At 41.1% G+C, this 20,000-nt stretch overlaps 3 protein-coding genes across 4 annotated transcripts in view; 2 read left to right on the top strand and 1 right to left on the bottom strand.

Annotated features, from left to right (window-relative positions):
* lmcd1 (LIM and cysteine-rich domains 1) overlaps nucleotides 1-4,799 on the bottom strand; it is a 19,551-nt gene extending 14,752 nt beyond the window's left edge. The window contains exon 1 of one of the 2 annotated variants that reach the window (XM_080026214.1): nucleotides 4,706-4,799. Coding sequence is in view for 1 of the 2 variants with exons in the window: in XM_080026213.1 (XP_079882339.1) it covers nucleotides 3,948-3,974 (27 nt within the window). In the remaining variant the exon portion in view is untranslated. Of the gene's footprint in view, nucleotides 1-3,947; nucleotides 4,059-4,705 lie in introns of those variants that run through there. The other variant, XM_080026213.1, reaches the window with a different exon arrangement.
* A 1,910-nt stretch (nucleotides 4,800-6,709) lies between these two features.
* Nucleotides 6,710-8,302, top strand: LOC307249251 (zinc-binding protein A33-like; the record flags this gene model as incomplete). The annotated part of the gene is made up of 1 exon (XM_080025895.1): nucleotides 6,710-8,302. Exon 1 carries the CDS (start codon nucleotides 6,884-6,886, stop codon nucleotides 8,300-8,302), a length of 1,419 nt encoding a protein of 472 aa, XP_079882021.1. The 5' UTR covers nucleotides 6,710-6,883.
* A 147-nt stretch (nucleotides 8,303-8,449) lies between these two features.
* On the top strand, nucleotides 8,450-19,959 carry LOC307249250 (uncharacterized protein; the record flags this gene model as incomplete). Its single annotated transcript, XM_080025894.1, has 3 exons — nucleotides 8,450-10,740; nucleotides 15,472-16,356; nucleotides 18,505-19,959. The coding sequence occupies exons 1-3, from the start codon at nucleotides 10,243-10,245 to the stop codon at nucleotides 19,957-19,959; spliced, it is 2,838 nt and encodes a 945-aa protein (XP_079882020.1). The 5' UTR covers nucleotides 8,450-10,242.
* Nucleotides 19,960-20,000: the final 41 nt, after the last annotated feature.

Genomic DNA, 20,000 nt, shown 5'->3' with positions numbered 1-20,000 from the left:
TGTGTGTCTCTCCTCTTTTATCAGACTAACACTGACAGCCTTAAATTAAATTAGTCTTAACCACAAAATACTGAGCAATGAGCATGCAGTAGCCTATTACAGTGTTAGCTGCTCCGAATATAAGCGTGTCTGCCAAACGATACATGTGAGCCCAACTAAAAAATGCATTTTTTCAGAAAGAGGGAAACGTGTGGCGTGTCTATATTTAGGATGTGGATAAGGCGAGTATGTGGTCGGTGGGTCGGACTGGGCTGATGGTCTAAACATGTCGACTATGTGAAGGGGAAACGGCAGGAAACGCTGGGAGATAAGACGCTGGAGGTCAGAGAGGCGGAGGAGGGCGACTCGCTGTAGATACAATAACGTTCTGGGTTTGAGTTTGAGTCCAGGAACTTTGTCACATTGACATTCTGGATATTTCCTGTTCCTCGTGTTAAAAAATTCAGACAATTTCCTAGAAAGCTGCCATTTATAAGAAAGAGCACCAGGTCACTTTTAATATTCAAATGTGTTAAGAAAAGGGAAGAGAAAGACATTTGCGAAGGAAGGGATGAGTATATTGAAACAAAAAAAATATTTCATTATTGGTGAATTCGATAACACTGTTTTGTTCTTTGTCATTTAGATTTTACTTTGACAGAAAAAAAATAAAAATTGGCAACTACTGTATTCTGATCAAAGATTATTTGTTTGAATAATTTCTAAAGTTAAACATTCCCATTACCAGGCTTGTCATTGTGAGGATTTGGATGTGAGGACAGAAACCGAGAACATTTGTTCTTGTAGTGATTTGATCATCATACTTTTATCTTAAGACAACTAATGGCTGTTTTCTTGAGATCACGAGATAATTATGTAAAACTCAAATAATATTATAAGTAATAAGAGCGAAGAACCTTTAATGGGTGATTATTACCAAGTTTTCTTCTCAAAATAATAAGATAATTAACTTGATCACAAGAAAACGGTATTTGATATTGAAAGTAATAAGTTGAAACCACTTATTACTTTCAATAACAAGCACGGCCATTACTTGGCTTCCATAGTTACACGAAAATAATATCTTTTACTCTTTGAAATGTTGGTCAAACAAAACAGGCAATTTGATGACATTTCCTTGGGCTTCAGGAAACTGTTATTGTCATGTTACACTCTTTTTTTTGGCATTTTAGAAACAAAAGGAATGAGTCTTCCCCACAATCCTGAAACCTATTGTCCTAGTGTCTGTGTGTGTGTGTGTGTGTGTGTGTGTGTGTGTGTGTGTGTGTGTGTGTGTGTGTGTGTGTGTGTGTGTGTGTGCGCAATGTGCATGCGTGTGCTAGTTTGTGTGTGTGCGTGCGCTAGTGCATGCATGTGTGCGTGTGTGTGTTATGTGTGAGGGGTTATTTCCATCCTGTTGATGGCAGTTTTTCCAGCTCCGGGGTATGACAACAGGTGACAGTGATCCGTCAGGTTAACAGCCACGGACTGATGTGACCTCCGGACGGACGGACAGAGGACGATTTACAGAAGACAAACTGTTCACGGGACGGGGCCAACTAGGGGGGATCAGGCCCTAGTGGTCCTGGATTAGGAGCTTTATACTGACTCAATTATTAATCTCCAGCTGTTTGAAATAGAATTGATGTAAACAAGCCTGAGCTATTTAGATACTGTATCTATCTAAACTGACTTCACAAAAACTCTAACTAACTGTTAGAATAACATGAACGATGCCTTATAAAATCACTTCCACTCCCATTTCAGTACTTATTTATTAACATAGTGGATTAGTTCTACTGACTCCATTATACATCTCCAGCTGTTGGATTTGATTTGATGTGAAAAAGCCAGAGATAATTATCTAAAAGGACTTTACAATAATTTTTTTGTATCTTTAACTGTGGAACAAACTGGGAAAATAATATGAAAAATGCTCCATAAAATCACTTCTAATTCCAATTCAGGTACTTATTTATTAACGTGCTTTTTTTTTCAGAGAACAAAGAATTGGTTCACGTCTGGCAGCTTTTCTGCAGCAATGGAAGTCAATGAAGCCTTGAAAGTTCAGGCAAACAATTGGTACAGGTTTCACAACTTTAGTCGATGACTTCCAAACCATCTGTCTGTATAAAAGCATTTCTGGAACGGCCTGTGTTACCACACCCTCTCAAGCATTTTATTTGGACAATATTGCATTATTGAAAGTAGGTTATTGCTTACTGTTAGATAAGATAGATAGATTAGATCGCTTATTTGAAGTACATTGAGACATTAAACTCCATAGATATCAATAAGAACTTGAAAAATTGGGTCTTGTCTGAAACGTTTGACCGATAGTGTATATATTATGTATCAGTATCATCTACTTAACTTGGCCTCCTAAGTAACTTCACCATGTGTGGAAAGCAAAACATTTTTCAAGCATTTTAAAAACCATTCAGCTGTGACATGGAATGAATTAATTTGGCAGCTAAGACACATTTCTTTCCGCAGAGTTCTTTGGATCAAGTGGAAAATAATGAAAGAAATCCTTCGCTTTCTGCCAAAAAACACCCAACAGTTATTTGGCGTTTTGTCAGAGGAACATTTTTTTGGGTTTGTCTACAAATTTGCTCTTAGCGCCTGGACTAAAGAGGAGTCATCCCCTACGGTTGTTTAGGTGAGAGATAACAAATGGCATCAGGCGCATTACTCAACATGATGAGCTAATGTTAAACTACCTCACATTACTTCCAGATTGTGTACGCATCATTTCCTGTGAATCATCTGTGTGGATACGCAATTTTAATCCCATAAATCAAAGTCAGAGAGGCAGAGCGGCAATTACTGAATGTTATCTTTCCTTAAATGGACCTTGTGGATGCTTTTAACCCTGTTTAGAAAAACTACAATCAGTGCTAAGTAGTACCTCACAACATGGGTGTTTACAGAGAGCTGACTACAATGACATCACTAAACTTTGATGATGATTTTTTTCCCAGTGGCCACTTGCGGTATTACAAAATCCCATCAAAAAATGTGTCCAATGAAAAACATAATAAAAAGGGATATCTTACAACTGCTAACAGTAGTTCAACTGCATAAAGCCCATTTGCTACTCCATGTATAATATATGTATTCTTTAATCAATGAAAGATGTACTGTATATATGTAAAAGTTCCACCGAGCCCAAAAAAGCTATTTCTTTGTGCATGACGTTTAAATGTCCCAATGCCAGCAGGGGAAAATAGTGTGAATGTGCAGTGAGAAAAGCAACGCAGATGAAAAATACTTAAATTTGAGAGTTCGGCTCATGTATTCTATACAAGCAATTTCCATTCAAATTAATTCCATGCTTTGAAATTGTATTCAACTCCTAAATGAAATTATTATGCAAATTAACATAAGGAATACGTTGAACCTCCACTACCACAGCTTTTATGTTGCAAAAGAAAAAGACTTTGGCAGGGGGTGATATATGCTATAATTCTGATGGCCCATTATTCGGACAGCTCAATAGTCCGACATATTTCCCATTTGAATGAAAGGTCATTGGTTGGATAACGGGCCGTCCTCTTGGCAGGACAGACCTGAGACTAAATGGGTATGGCAAAATGAAACAAAATGACCTCCCTCTCAAACAGGAATTACTTGACAATTAACATGAGCACAAAGCCAACTAATTGATGTGAAGTGAATCCATTCATTGTAACTATCAGAGCAGAAACATGAGACGTTCGTTGGTGCTTACCATCAAACCTCTTCAGGCGTAAAACATACTTTTACATTTCTTTTTGCTACACATTTTTGCATAATTAAGAGTTTATTTGGAATAAGTAAAGTCTCCTTATTCCAAGACGTTCTCCAGACCTCCATCAACATGAATATCTGCATCACATCAGACTAATTGGCCCTCTGACCCTTGACCTCATGGTCTTTCTAAATATGATTTTCCAGCTGTATATGTTTAAATGTTTCTGTCCTACCTTCTCCATGGCTGAGCTCACGTCCATGCTGTCCTGAGTGTGTCTGTGGTTCCACTGCTTTGCTCCTCAGCTCCCTCTCCCTCTCTCACACTCCTCTCCCTCTCTGTCTATCTGTCTCTCTCTCTCCCTCCCTCTCTCACACACACTCCCCCCTCCCTCTCTCTCTTTCTCTGTGTCTCCCTATCCCTCTCTCCCTCCCTCCCTCTCTCTCTCTCCCTCTCTCTCTCCCTCTCTTACACACACTCCCCTCTCCCTCTCTCTCTCTCCCTCTCTCACACACACTCCCCCCTCTCTCTCTCTCTCCCTCTCTCTCCCCCTCTCTCTCTCTTTCTCTCTCTCTTCTAGAACAATGGGACTTTAAATTCCTCTCCTGTCGACCACACTTCCTCTGTCCCCGCCCACCGTCGCTCTACGCTCCACCGGCTCCTCACCGCAATTTACCCGTCTAGACTTTCATCTCACTCCTCATGAAACATACACCTACCTTCATCTTTACTTCTCTGCTTTCTTTCTACTTTCAAACTGAATTCTCTCTCTTTTTCAAATCAAATCAAATCAGTTTTTATTGATGTAAGCCCAATATCACAAATAGCCTTTTGCTTCAGTTGGCTTCATAGTCCATATTATACAAAAAGACACACTCTGCCCCTTGCACCCTAAGCATGACTGAGGAAAAACATATATTTTAACAGGGAAATAGATATTGAAAAACTTCAGGTGAACCTCTTTTCTTTCCCTTTGTAAACAACAGAGCTCACCTCTCTCCTCCACAGCTGTGAACTGCTGCTTTTAAAGTCTTTCCTCCTGAATTGTCCTGATTCTAGATTTCCTTCTCCACGCTCTGCAACTTGAACTTGAGCTGGTTTTTTTCGCCTCGAGATTTTGCTCCAACACGCCCCTCAATAGAAACGTGTGTGCGTGTGTGTGTGTGTGTGTGTGTGTGTGTGTGTGTGTGTGTGTGTGTGTGTGTGTGTGTGTGTGTGTGTGTGTGTGTGTGTGTGTGTGTGTGTGTGTGTGTGTGTGTGTGTGTGTGTGTGTGTGTGTGTGTGTGTGTGTGTGTGTGTGTGTCTGTGTGTGTGTGTGTGTGTGTGTGTGTGTGTATCCTCTTTACCCCGCTCCACAGGTATGTCCTGTGTCACAGCTGCACTAAACCCTGCAGCAGCACACCGGCAGTAACCGTGGAGATTTATAACCCTAACCCTTAAAACAGCAGCTCTACTGTTTGCTAATGACTCCTGCGTTGTGCTACAGAATACACCAGGGCTCAATGTTCTTATATTAGTTCAGTCCTGGTCTGCAGCGGACTGGAGAACTACCTGGAAGGGGCAGCGCGCTCTGACTGGACCGTTTGTGTGTTTTAATCTGAGACAAAGACAGACAAGAGTCCCGAGGGATTCCCTGCTCACACTCTACCAGCCAATCAGAGCGAGCCTGAAAAACTTCCTCGACCAATAGGAAAGCCAGGGATTCCTCCTCCTCCTCCTTCCAGAAAACTTGAGGTCTGCTGCAACTCTCAGCTCCTTTAAATGAAACCTAAAGAGTTTTCTGTTTCCCTTTACACATGTAACTGTGTTTTATACATTTGCCTGTTTTTATTGTCTTTCTAAATGCAATTTCTATGACCTTTTTACAATTTGTCCCTCTTGGTTTTTATTATCTCTTGAATGAAATTTCAATATATTCTTAGGCCTATGTCTTATATTTTTCTTTAATGTATTTGTATGCCCCTCTAAAGCTATTTGAATGGCCTTGTGTCTGAATTGTGCTATATAAATAAACTTGCCTTTTAATTTGCAGCTTTTCAGTGAGAAGCTCAGAATGATGTGGACCACAGACAGAGGCAGGCAGAGCCAGACTGAGCTAAGAGCCAGGCTGGGTGCAAATGGAGCTTATGGGGCTAAACGAGGTTATTCAGAGTTAAATGGTCCAAATAGGCTAAACAAAGCCATGCAGAGCCAACAGGACTTAAACGGGAAATATGTTTTGCATTAAAACTTCACAAAATGTATAACCAATGTTAAATATATTTTCGAGTTGTGTACTAAACAAAATCAGAGAAAATAAAATAAATAACATTTTGATAAATTAACTCACCATTTCACTCACCCCTTCTCCCTAAAAAATCCTGTTGAAACCATGAGCTGGTGGTTATAGTGGCTCTCTCGGCCTGCACTGGGTGCTGATTGATTTCTCAGGAGGGTGAGAACTGGAGTAGAGCCCCTGCTCCATTGCGTAGAAAGGAGACAGTTGAGGTGGTTGGGGCATCTGGTAAGGATCCCCCCTGGGTGCCTCCTCATGGAGGTGTTTCAGGCACTTCCAGCTAGAGGGAGGCCTCGGGGAAGACCCATGATTCGGTGAAGAGATTATATTGCTGCACTGGCCTGGGAACAACCGGGGATCCCCCAGTCAAAGCTGGTTAATGTGCCTGAGGAAAGGGAAGTCTGGGGTCGAATCCTGAAGGTACTGCTCCAGCGACCCGATTCGGACTGAAGATAAGTGAGTGATTAGTGAGATATACAGCAACAACAAAATGGGAAGTGTTTCTTATGTGACAAAGAAAGTAACTTACTGCACACAAGTGTGGTGACATGCCTTAAATGGGTGTATGCACTTTGCATTTTCCTCATTCCAAAGATGAGATCAGATTAGGAGTGTCATATAACACTGCCCCATTCTGTTCAGTGTTCACCACCTGATCAAATTGAAGTATTCCTCAGAGTAAGGGACAGTGAAAGGACGAAATACACTGGTAACACTGGGATTACTGGAGTTTCGGACGCCACTTTGAATTGCTGCAAATCCACATCACAAACAGGATTTTAAGAGGATCTACGACTCAAAATGAAAGTAACTTTAAGAGGATATTCTAGATCGACTGACTTTTGCTTTCACCTTTCTGCGTGCTGTGCTGACAGTTTACTCACAGAGAAATAAATATGTCTTTTCAAGCAGAAGAGGATCTCTCCTGTCCGATCTGCCATGAAATCTTCAAAGATCCGGTCGTTCTGTCGTGCAGCCACAGCTTCTGTAAAGACTGTCTGGAGAAATGGTGGAGGGGGAAAGTGATAAAGGACTGTCCAGTTTGTAAGAGAAAAGTATCAAGGGAACAACCACCATGTAACTTGGCGTTAAAGAACCTGTGTGAAGCCTTCTTACTCTACCAGAGAGCTTCATCAGGGTCTGAGCCTCTCTGCAGTCTGCACAATGAGAAACTCAGACTCTTCTGTCTGGACGATCTGCAGCCAGTTTGTCTCGTCTGTCGAGATTCAAAAATCCACAACGGGCACAAATTTAGTCCCATCAATGAAGCTGCACAAGATAAAAGAGAGGAGCTCTTGAAGCCTTTACAAGAGAAACTAAAGGACTTTGAAAAAGTTAAAGGAACCTGTGCTCAATCAGCAGCACACATTAAGGTCCAGGCCCAACGCACCGAGAGGCAGATTAAGGAGCAGTTTAAGAAGCTTCACCAGTTTCTAAAAGATGAAGAGGAGGCCAGAATCTCTGCTCTGAAGGCTGAAGAGGAGCAGAAGAGTAAAGTTATGAGAAATAAGATGGAGGCTCTGATCAAAGCGATAGCAGCTCTTTTAGAGATAATCAAAACCACGGAGGAGCAGATAGAAGCTGAAGACGTCTCATTCCTGCAGAACTACAAGGCTGCAGTGGAAAGGGTCCAGCAGCGCCCCCTGCTGGATGATCCACAGCTGGGCTCTGGAGCTCTGATAGACGAGGCCAAACACCTGGGCAACCTGGCCTTCAACATCTGGACCAAGATGAAGGAGGAGGTCTCCTACACTCCTGTGATTCTGGATCCAAACACTGCCAACCCAGAACTCACTCTGTCTGATGATCTGACCAGTGTGAGACTTGTGGAGAGACAGGAGCTTCCTGGAAACCCAGAGAGGATTGCAATGTGCCGCTGTGCTCTGGGCTCTGAGGGGTTTACCTCTGGGACTCACAGCTGGGATGTTGAGATCGGGAATGATGGGGATACATTTTGGGGCATAGGTGTGATGAAGGACTCTGTTCAGAGAGATAGAGAAATACTGACTGGATTCTGGGAAATATGTCTCCTTGATGGAAAAAACACAGCAGTCTCTCCACCACTTCCACATAAGGTTCTCCCAGTGAAGAAGCTCCAGAAGATCAGAGTTCTTCTGGACTTTGATAAAGGAAAACTGTCGTTCTATGATCTTGATACCAAAACACACATACACACCTTCAAACACTCTTTCACTGAGAAGATGTTTCCGTACATTGGCAACTGGAATAAACTCCCCATGAAGATATTACCAATTAACGTCTCTGTAAAAGTGGAACAGCAAACAGTGTCAACAGGCTTATGGTCTAGTTTCTAGCCATAGCTTTGCATGCTATGTAAGAAATGGATGGATGGATGGATGGATGGATGGATGGATGGATGGATGGATGGATGGATGGATGGATGGATGGATGGATGGATGGATGGATGAATGGATGGATAGATGGATGGATAGATGGATGGATAGATGGATAGATGGATAGATGGATAGATGGATAGGTTACCAGATATGCCTAAATATTATGAAACAACAAAAACATTTTAAAGTTATTTAACATTTTGATTTGTATGTCCGTGTTTCGGCACCAAAAGAAGTTGCCGCCACAATCTGAGTATTGGCTCTGAAAAATGTGCTGATACTGTTAAATGTACAGAGGTCGCGCTTCATACGTTACCCAGTAGGTGTGGTCTTTTAGGTGTGATGTGAGCAAGGAGAGTGCAGAGGCTGAGACACTGAGACCCTGAAGGATGTAAATAAGGATATGGTGATTCACTTTGTCAAAGTCAGCAGAAAGGTCCAGAAGGATGACCATAGGAGAGAGAAACTGCTATAGTAGTGTGAAGTCAGTCTGTAACAGCAAGGAGGCCAGTTTCAGTTGAATAGTCTGTAAAAGATAGCACACTCAAGTGTTTTGTAGAGAAATGGGAGAAGAGAGATACAGGTCTGTAGTTGTTTACTTCAGACAGGTTGAGGTTGGGTTTCTTGAGGAGAGGAGTAACTCCTGCCTCTTTAAGAGAGTTAGTGAAACAGACTGTTGATTGATTGATAAGATGGTTGAAATAAAGAAGAAGGTCGGGAGTGATAGACTGGAGAAGGTGAGAATAGATGGGTTCAAGGGTGCAGTTGGTTGGGTGAGCGAAGGTTATCAGGGTAAAAACTATTATCAGGGCCACTCCCCCCCACACATATTGTGTATGAAGAACATTTTATAAAGAAGTGGCTTGGTCGAAGGGAGGAAGGAGGTGTGTGTGTGTGTGTGTGTGTGGGGGGGGATCTAGGAGGTTATAGAAGATGTAAGAGATTCTTGGGGTTGGAGAAGGATGATTGGATTTTGGTCTGATAGAAGTATCTTTTGGCTGCAGAAATAGAGGCAGTAAAAGAGGAGAGAAGAGATTTATAGGTAAGCAGGTCATTGGGATGTTCTGTTGCCGCAATTTCCTTTTCTGCAACCCGTAATGGCTCTCTCAGCACGCACTGGCTGCTGCTTTCTCAGGAGGGTGGCTGTCCTCTTCCTTAGAGACACGTTGAGAATGCTCAGTCATCCGAGAGAGACTCGAAGTAGAGCCGCTGCTCCTTTGCATAGAAAGGAGCCAGTTTAGGTGGTTTGGGGATCTGGTAAGACTGTCCCCTGGGAGGTGTTCCAGGAACGTCCAGCTAGGGGGAGACCTAGGGGAAAACCCAGGATTAGGTTGAGAGATTAGATCTCTCCACTGGCCTGGGTATACTTGGGGATCCCCCAGTCAGAGCTGGTTAATGTGGCCAAGGAAAGGGAAGTTTGGGGTTCCCTGCAGGAGCTGCTGTCCTAGAAACCCGACCGCAGATTAGCGGGTGAAGATGAGTGAGTGATGAGTAAAATATGCAGCAACAACAAAATATGAAGTGTTCCTTACGTGACAAAGAAAGTTACTGCACACACACCCAAAAGGTGTGGTAAGATGCGTCAGATGGGTGTATGCACTTAGCATGTTTCTCATTCCTTGATGTAAGCATCAAATGAGGTGTGTCATATGACACTGACGCTGTTTGTGCCCATTGCATTCAGTATTCACCACCCTGATCAAACTGAATACATCGCCATAGACAGACCAAAGTGTTACTGGTAACACTGGGATTACTGGCGTTCTGGACGCCACTTCAACTTTCTGCCGATTCCACATCAGAAGCAGGATTTAAAGAGGATTTACAATTCAAAGTGAAACTGAATTTGCTTTCACCATTCTGCCTGCTTTGCTGACACTTTACTCAAAGAAACAGCAATGTATTTTCAAACAGATAAGGATCTCTCCTGTCCGATCTGCCATGAAATATTCAAAGATCCTGTCGTTCTGTCGTGCAGCCACAGCTTCTGTAAAGACTGTCTGGAGAAATGGTGGAGAGAGAAAGAGATAAAGGACTGTCCAGTGTGTAAGGCAAGACATTTATTGAATGATCCACCTCGTAACTTGGCGTTAAAGAATCTGTGTGAGTCCTTCTCACTGGATAGAGACCAGAGAGCTTCATCAGGGTCTGAGCCGCTCTGCAATCAGCACAATGAAGAACTCAGACTCTTCTGTCTGGACCATCTGCAGCCAGTTTGTGTCGTCTGTCGAGATTCAAAAACCCACAACTACCACAGATTTAGACCCATCGATGAAGCAGCAAAGGATGTAAAAGAGGAGCTCCAGAAAACCCTGAAGCCTATACGGGACAAACTGAAGAACTTTGAACAAGTTAAAGGAAACTGTGATCAAGCAGCAGCACACCTTACGGTCCAGGCCCAACGCACAGAGAGGCAGATTAAGGATCAGTTTAAGAAGCTTCACCAGTTTCTAGAGGAGGAAGAAAAAGCCAGGATCTCTGCTCTGAGGGAGGAAGAGGAGCAGAAGAGTCAGATGATGAAGGAGAAGACTGAGGCCCTAAACAGAGAGAAAAAGGCTCTTTCAGAGACATTCAGAGCCACAGAGGAGCAGCTGAGAGCTAAAGACGTCTCATTCCTGCAGAACTACAAGGCTGCAGTGGAAAGGGTCCGGCAGCACCGCCTGCTGAATGATCCACAGCTGGACTCTAGAGCGCTGATAGACGAGGCCGAACACCTGAGCAACCTGGCCTTCAGGGTTGGACTGAAAATAGTCCATAAGCACACCCACACCCTGCTGGTCAAAGGAGCTCTGATAGCTTGTATTTCTTTCTTTCTTTTTTTCTTTTTGGGGGGTATTAGTACAAACATTTTATATTCAAAGTATTATATTCAAAACCATGAACAAACAGAAAGAAAACAGGAAGAGCAGCATGATTGCAACATAAAATTATTGTTGCAATCTACATGGTGTAACCTAGTCCGGTATTGCAAGAGTAAATGATTAACATTAATTGATCTTTAAAATGGTTGATGAATGGTCCCCACACACTGTGTTGGGTATCTAGGAGTTGTGGTGGAAGCATATCCTTTCCATCTGTATTGGTTATTATCCTTTCATTGAGCCATTTCTGGAAGTAACGAGGTGTGGATGACCTTGGCAGCCACCATAACGAGCATCAGTGCTTGTTGTTTTTAAGACATTGAACTCAAAGCAGTCTCTGAACATTCAAAAAGTACCAGCTCTTTCTCAGGGGGAATATCTTTTCCATAGACCTCAGAGAAACACTTAAATATTCAGCTTCCATAGTTTTTCTCCCCTTTTTAACTTTTATCTATCAATTTTTTTTTTAAATGTGATGGTGACACACTTGTGAAGGAGAGAGCATAATGATAATGTTATTTCTTACAATAATGATAAGATGATAAGGTAACAGTTTGTACCGTATACTCTTTAGGAGCTCTTCCAATGCTAAATATTTGCTTCTGATATTAAAATCCTTTTAACCAGATAACACATCTGAACATATAATTTTTGTAAATTAATACATCATGTAAACAAAGATTGTGATAAATATATATACTCAATAGGACCTTCTACATTTGGGAAATGATCTATGTAAGGGACACACTGTTTTATTTTTTAAATTACCTTAACCATAACTTTATAATTTCTTGTAATACAAACAGATATTAATATGTGATGAACTATTATTGGCCTAGACAGGTTTATTGGTTCAGTTTTACTTGTTTTGTTATTTTTGGGGAAAATGCGACTAATTTTGAGGAATCGTAATATATTCTTTGGCTTATTTGTAAACTAGTTGATAATTTTTGTTTCTGCACTTTAATACTGTAGTTTTTATTTCATTCTGTCAGTTGTTGTGTAAGCAGAGGCGTGACTTATTTTTTTTATTTTTTTTAAAGATATTTTTTTTGGCATTTTTATGCTTTATTGATAGTGTAGAGACAGAGTTGAAATGGGGCAGAGAGGGGAGTGACATGCAGAGAACGACCGCGGGCTGGAATCGAACCCGGGTCTGCTGCTGGGCCCATGGGGGGGACGCCCTACCAACTGAGCTAAGGGCGCCCCTTGAGGCGTGACTTCTTTTGACAAAGTTAAGACTTCATGAAAGTGACTAAGTTTTGAAAATGTAAACTGTACATTACTGATTATTATGGTATTTTTACTACTTTTAATTGTGATTCTAAAGCAAATAAGGTCAAACAAATGTTGAGTTAAATATCTATGATTTGAATAATTTGAGAATAAAGACAATCAAGAAAAAGTCAGAATGTTTGGACTTTCTAGTTATTTTATTTTAAAACAATATTTTAACAAAACCTTTGTTTATCTGAGCTACTGAAGCCCCCTGATATTGTACATATACAATCATTATTATTATTTGAAAATATAAATGGTGTTTATACTGCATATATAACAGCTAAGTCATAATAAGAGTAGCAGTGGAGGGGATTGAGTATTTTAGGGAGTATATAAATATGAAATATGTAATGAAAATGAGTGAATTAATTAATATGACAATTTAAATGTATTTTCCCTGTTGTACTTCAGCTGAGATTGAAATCTTCCGGAATTAATATGCCAAGCACAAAAGTAATAATAATACATGTAAAGAAAACAAAATGCTAAACTATCTAGTACATGTAAATGTATGTATAGAATATGTTGTGTCTATAACTGTCTCCTTCTTGGCCAGGACTCTCTTAGAAAGAGAAACAAGACCTGGTTAAATATTGGTTATAATAACATGCTATAGTTATGAGCTTATGGGGGGGGGGGTTCTATACTGTTTTTTTTAAATGCTAATTGTTTAAAATGTTAACATTTAGATTAAATGATGAAATATAATATTGAATCAACAAGAATGAAAGAAAGCTTTCAAACAATGCATTGTGTAACTCATTAAGTGGGTTTCAGTTTTGACGTTTGAATTAAAATTGTCTGATATATACAGTATATATAGACTCAGTCTAATCTTTTTGAACCACAAACTATCAATAAGAAGAGTAATAACTCATATTCACAAAGAATACTATGACATGAATAGTCTCTAAGTTTAATAATATTTGTACTCGGGAAAAATAGTGCAGTTTAGTTACCACTGAAACTAGAGTGCTATTCTGAGGTTTAATTTCTTTGTCTTTGGTTTACATTGAAACACTTTTAGTTTCTTGTGTATCACTTACAGTAAGTCATGTGACACGTGTGATGAATGGAAAAATTAAGAGATGTCTGTCCTGCACAACCAGTTACCAAACCCTGGCATTTATTGAAGCTGAACCAGTAAACATTTATGTTGTTTCCCTACCTGTATAGGTGAATTTAGTAGGCCAAGTCTGCACAGGTTATTGGTGTTGGCATTGTTTATTTTCCTGTTGCAGAAGTGTATCCTCCCACATAAACACACAGACACTCACTCCTTGTACTTCTATCATTGTGAGGACTTTCGTGGACATAATGCATCAGGCCTGACAGCAGACATGGGTTTGAATCTGACCCGTGGTTGTTCTGTGCATTTCATTCCCTCTCTGCCCCTTTTCATATCTGTATATCTGCACTGCCAATAAAGCGTTGAAAACAAATAATAATAATAATCATAAAAAATTAATAAAAAAATATCGATTTTTTGTTATAAAAATCAATACTGATATCGCGAAACTAAGTATCGCGATATATCAATATTTCGATTTTTTGACACAGCCCTATGCTACATATGGTTTTTTTGTCACCTACTAAATAGTTTTTTTTATGTGACGTACTACATAAGGTTTTTCTTTGTGTGTGTTACATGGCAGGCACTACATGTTGCTACTGCATCATATGGCCACATGATGGCAGACCAAAATCAGACTTTTCACAGGTTTCATTTCCTTGCTGATGTTGTAGTATAATAAGTTCTACTGACTCGATTATACATCTCCAGCTGTTTGAAATAGATTTGATGTGAACAAGCCCGAGATACTTATCTAAACTAACTTTACAATATCTTTAACTGTGGAAAAAACTGTAAAAATACTATGGAAAATGCTCCATAAAATCACTTCCAATCCCTGAAAAGAGTAAAGTATATTTATCAATCCAAATCAAAGATATTGTATAGTTGTAAAGTACAGAAATCCGGATAAGATGATGCAAGCTATGCTCTGGTTCTTATTACACAATAGTATTTTGAACCAATCACGGCAGTTCTCTCTCATTTTTGTGAGCCCGGATCTGGTGGTTCACTGTGCAAGGAGCTAGAGAAGATGGAGAAAAGTTTGGGGGTTGCTTCCTGTGTAGTGACTCTCACTTTGCACTAGATGCACTGGCCGAAAAAATTGAGACTGCCACTGTTGCACCCTTATATATTGAAAAATGGTTGCAACACACACACACACACTGTGCCCACACCTTGTGGGCACATGACCTATATAGGTTTATGCGCTGTGCTTGTGCCCTGCGTCATATGGCCCTTATGCTCTTTGTGTTCAGTCTTTTCTGATTTCACCACCGGATTAAACGCAAGAATTGTTCGCAGACAGGCCAGAGAAAGGACATTATACTCTGACAACACTGGGATTACAAACTCTGGGAGCCACTTCAACTTTCTGCGTGCTGTGCTGACAGTATTCTCAGAGAGAAATAAATATGTCTTTTCAAACAGAAAAGGATCTCTCCTGTCCGATCTGCCATGAAATCTTCAAAGATCCGGTCGTTCTGTCGTGCAGCCACCGTTTCTGTAAAGGCTGTCTGGAGACATGGTGGACGGACAAAGTTATAAAGTATTGTCCAGTTTGTAAGGCAAGACATTTCTCGAATGATCCACCTCGTAACTTGGCGTTAAAGAACCTGTGTGAGGCTTTCTTACTGCGGAGAGACCAGAGAGCTTCATCAGGGTCTGAGCCTCTATGCAGTCTGCACAAAGAGAAACTCAGACTCTTCTGTCTGGACCATCTGCAGCCAGTTTGTGTCGTCTGTCGAGATTCAAAAATACACAAAAACCACGTATTCAGTCCCATCGATGAAGCTGCAAAGGATCTCAAAGTGAAGCTCCAGAAAATCCTGAAGCCTGTACGGGACAAACTGAAAGTGTTTGAACAAGTTAAAGGAAACTGTAATCAAACAGCAGCACACATTATGGTCCAGGCCCAACGCACCAAGAGGCAGATTAAGAAGCAGTTTAAGAAGCTTCACCGGTTTCTAGAGGAGGAAGAGGAGGCCAGGATCTCTGCTCTGAGGGAGGAAGAGGAGCAGAAGAGTCAGATGATGAAGGATACGATGGAGGCTGTTATAAAAGAGATAGCAGCTCTTTCAGAGACAGTCAGAGCCACTGAGGAGCAGTTGAGAGCTGAAGACGTCTCATTCCTGCAGAACTACAAGGCTGCAGTGGAAAGAGTCCAGCAGCGCCCCCTGCTGGATGATCCACAGCTGGTCTCTGGAGCTCTGATAGACGAGGCCGAACACCTGGGCAACCTGGCCTTCAACATCTGGACCAAGATGAAGGAGGAGGTCTCCTACACTCCTGTGATTCTGGACCCAAACACAGCCAACCCAGAACTCATCCTGTCTGAGGATCTGACCAGTGTGAGATTTGTGGAGAGACAGGATCTTCCTGGAAACCCAGAGAGGATTGCAATGTACCGCTATGTTCAGGGCTCTGAGGGGTTTACCTCTGGGACTCACAGCTGGGATGTTGAGATCGGGAATGACGAGGATACATTTTGGGGCATAGGTGTGATGAAGGACTCTGTTCGGAGAAATAGAGAAACACCGACTGGATTCTGGGAATTATGTCTCCATGGAGGAAAATACATAGCAGCCACATCACCAATTCCAGATAAGGTTCTCCCAGTGAAAAAGCTCCAGAAGATCAGAGTTCTTCTGGACTTTGACAAAAGGAAACTGTCATTCTATGATCTTGATGCCAAAACACACATACACACCTTCAAACACACTTTCACTGAGAAGATGTTTCCGTACATTGGCAACTGGAATAAACTCCCAATGAAGATATTACCAGCAGAGGTCTGTGTAACAGTGAAGCAGCAAACAGTGTCAACAGGCTGAGGGTCTAGTAATTAGCTATATCTTTGCATGCTAAGAAAAAGAAAGATAGATACTCCAACCTTTGAAAAACTTGTGAAGGGAAGAGCATAATGATAATGTTGTTTCATAAAATAGTGATAAGATGATAAAGTAACAGTTTGTACCATAGTCTTGAAGAACTCTTCCAATTCTGAATATTAGCTTCTGAGATTGAAATTCTTTTTGAGAGTGGCTCTGTTGCACCAGACATTTTGACTGGATTAGCCATCATCAATGATTTATCCGTGTTGATGAAAGTTGCAAACTGTCAGAAAAAAAAGACAAGAAAAAAAAGAAAAGAAAAACCAGCTTTCACCTCGGAACTACAGAAGGACAAAAAATCTGAAAAAAAACTACCTATCAGATCTGGGATGGGCAATGAGATTTCATGGGTGGCCCTTGGGTGGCCCTGTGACAAGGACTCAGTCCACATAGTATGCACTACGTCACCGGAGCCCCTCATGTTTGTGAAATATGTATTTGTCAATTAAAAATTAACAAATATGAGTAACATGGGTAATTAAATCACACAATAAATATGAGCATTATAAAAATTTAAAGATTTCAAACTTAACGTGAATTAAAAGCCAGTGCAAATGTATCTGACACCATTCTCAAAATCATCTCCAACTGTCTCATATTTAAACGTATAGCATAAATGTAGCATTTTCAATTTCAGACCCATAATGTGTGAGGATAATGTGTTATTTTTTATCAGCTTGTTGCAAGTTGTGTATTTGAAGTATTTGCATTTTATATTGTGTTTTTGTTGTTGTTTTCGCTTTGCATTCGTTTGACTCAAAATCATTGTAAATGAGGGTCACTCACCCCTCAATTGATCTCTCGAGTATAAATAAAGATTTAATGAAAATTAAATTTAAATCTGATTTGTCTGCATCGTAATGATCAGTTATTTAAATAAAACTTTGAGAGATGTTCAATGGTGTTCAATCGATGGTGAATATTTATAGATTGTAAGTATTTACACACAGTTGTAGTAACTGCTACATATGTTTTTTTTGTCACCTAGGCCTACTAAATAGTTTTTTGTGTGTGACGTACTACATAAGGGTTTTCTTTGTGTGTGTGACATACTACATGGCACTACATGCTGCTACTGCATCATATGGCCACATGATGGCAGACCAAAATCAGACTTTTCACAGGTTTCAGTTCCTTGCTGATGTTGTAGTATAATAAGTTCTACTGACTCGATTATACATTTCCAGCTGTTTGAAATAGATTTGATGTGAACAAGCCCGAGATGCTTATCTAAACTGACTTTACAATATCTTTAACTGTGGAAAAAACTGTAAAAATACTATGAAAAATGCTCCATAAAATCACTTCCAATCCCTGAAAAGAGTAAGGTATATTTATCAGTCCAAATCAAAGATATTATATAGTTGTAAAGTACAGAAATCCGGATAAGATGATGCAAGCTATGCTCTGGCTCTTGTTACACAATAGTATTTTGAACCAATCACGGCAGTTCTCTCTCATTTTTGTGAGCCCGGATCTGGTGGTTCACTGTGCAAGGAGGCTAGAGGAGATGGAGAAAAGTTTGGGGGTTGTTTCCCGTGTAGTGACTGTCACTTTGCACTAGATGCACTGGCCGAAAAAATTGAGACTGCCACTGTTGCACCCTTACATATTGAAAAATGGTTGCAGCTACAACAAAACAAGACGCGCATGTGAAAAAAAACGCGCGCACACACACACACACACACACACACACACACACACCAACACACACACACACTGTGCCCACACCTTGTGGGTACATGACCTAGATAGGTTTATGCACTGTGCTTGTGCCCTGCGTCATATGGCCCTTCTGCTCTTCGTGTTCAGTCTTTTCTGATTTCACCACCGGATTAAACGCAAGAATTGTTCGCAGACAGGCCAGAGAAAGGACTTTATACTCTGACAACACTGGGATTACAAACTCTGGGAGCCACTTCAACTTTCTGACGATTCCACATCATAAACAGGATTTTAAGAGGATCTACGACTCAAAGTGAAAGTAACTTTAAGAGGATATTCTAGATCGACTGACTTTTGCTTTCACTATTCTGCGTGCTGTGCTGAAAGTATTCTCAGAGAGAAATAAATATGTCTTTTCAAACAGAAAAGGATCTCTCCTGTCCGATCTGCCATGAAATCTTCAAAGATCCGGTCGTTCTGTCGTGCAGCCACCGTTTCTGTAAAGACTGTCTGGAGACATGGTGGACTGAGAAAGTTATAAAGTATTGTCCAGTTTGTAAGGCAAGACATTTCTCGAATGATCCACCTCGTAACTTGGAGTTAAATAACCTGTGTGAGGCTTTCTTACTGCTGAGAGACCAGAGAGCTTCATCAGGGTCTGAGCCTCTATGCAGTCTGCACAAAGAGAAACTCAGACTCTTCTGTCTGGACCATCTGCTGCCAGTTTGTGTCGTCTGTCGAGATTCAAAAATACACAAAAACCACAGATTCAGTCCCATCGATGAAGCTGCAAAGGATCACAAAGTGAAGCTCCAGAAAATCCTGAAGCCTGTACGGGACAAACTGAATGTGTTTGAACAAGTTAAAGGAAACTCTGATCAAACAGCAGCACACATTATGGTCCAGGCCCAGCGCGCAGAGAGGCAGATTAAGAAGCAGTTTAAGAAGCTTCACCAGTTTCTAGAGGAGGAAGAGGAAGCCAGGATCTCTGCTCTGAGGGACGAAGAGGAGCAGAAGAGTCAGATGATGAAGGATACGATGGAGGCTGTTATAAGAGAGATAGCAGCTCTTTCAGAGACAATCAGAGCCACTGAGGAGCAGTTGAGAGCTGAAGACGTCTCATTCCTGCAGAACTACAAGGCTGCAGTGGAAAGAGTCCAGCAGCGCCCCCTGCTGGATGATCCACAGCTGGTCTCTGGAGCTCTGATAGACGAGGCCAAACACCTGGGCAACCTGGCCTTCAACATCTGGACCAAGATGAAGGAGCAGGTCTCCTACACTCCTGTGATTCTGGATCCAAACACTGCCAACCCAGAACTCATCCTGTCTGAGGATCTGACCAGTGTGAGATTTGGGGAGAGACAGGATCTTCCTGGAAACCCAGAGAGGATTGCAATGTACCGCTATGTTCAGGGCTCTGAGGGATTTAACTCTGGGACTCACAGCTGGGATGTTGAGATCGGGAATGATGAGGATACATTTTGGGGCATAGGTGTGATGAAGGACTCTGTTCTGAGAAATAGAGAAACACCGACTGGATTCTGGGAATTATGTCTCCATGGAGGAAAATACATAGCAGCCACATCACCAATTCCAGATAAGGTTCTCCCAGTGAAAAAGCTCCAGAAGATCAGAGTTCTTCTGGACTTTGACAAAAGGAAACTGTCATTCTATGATCTTGATGCCAAAACACACATACACACCTTCAAACACTCTTTCACTGAGAAGATGTTTCCGTACATTGGCAACTGGAATAAACTCCCAATGAAGATATTACCAGTTAACGTCTCTGTAACAGTGGAGCAGGGAAAAGTATCAACAGGCTTATGGTTCAGTTTCTAGCTATAGCTTTGCATGCTATGTAAGAAATGGATGGATGGATG

Source organism: Ammodytes marinus, assembly GCF_949987685.1.
Source record: "Ammodytes marinus genome assembly, chromosome: 4".
Classification (NCBI taxonomy): domain Eukaryota; kingdom Metazoa; phylum Chordata; class Actinopteri; order Uranoscopiformes; family Ammodytidae; genus Ammodytes; species Ammodytes marinus.
Note: the sequence above shows the minus strand (reverse complement) of the source record. Positions and strands in the feature narration are given on the sequence as shown.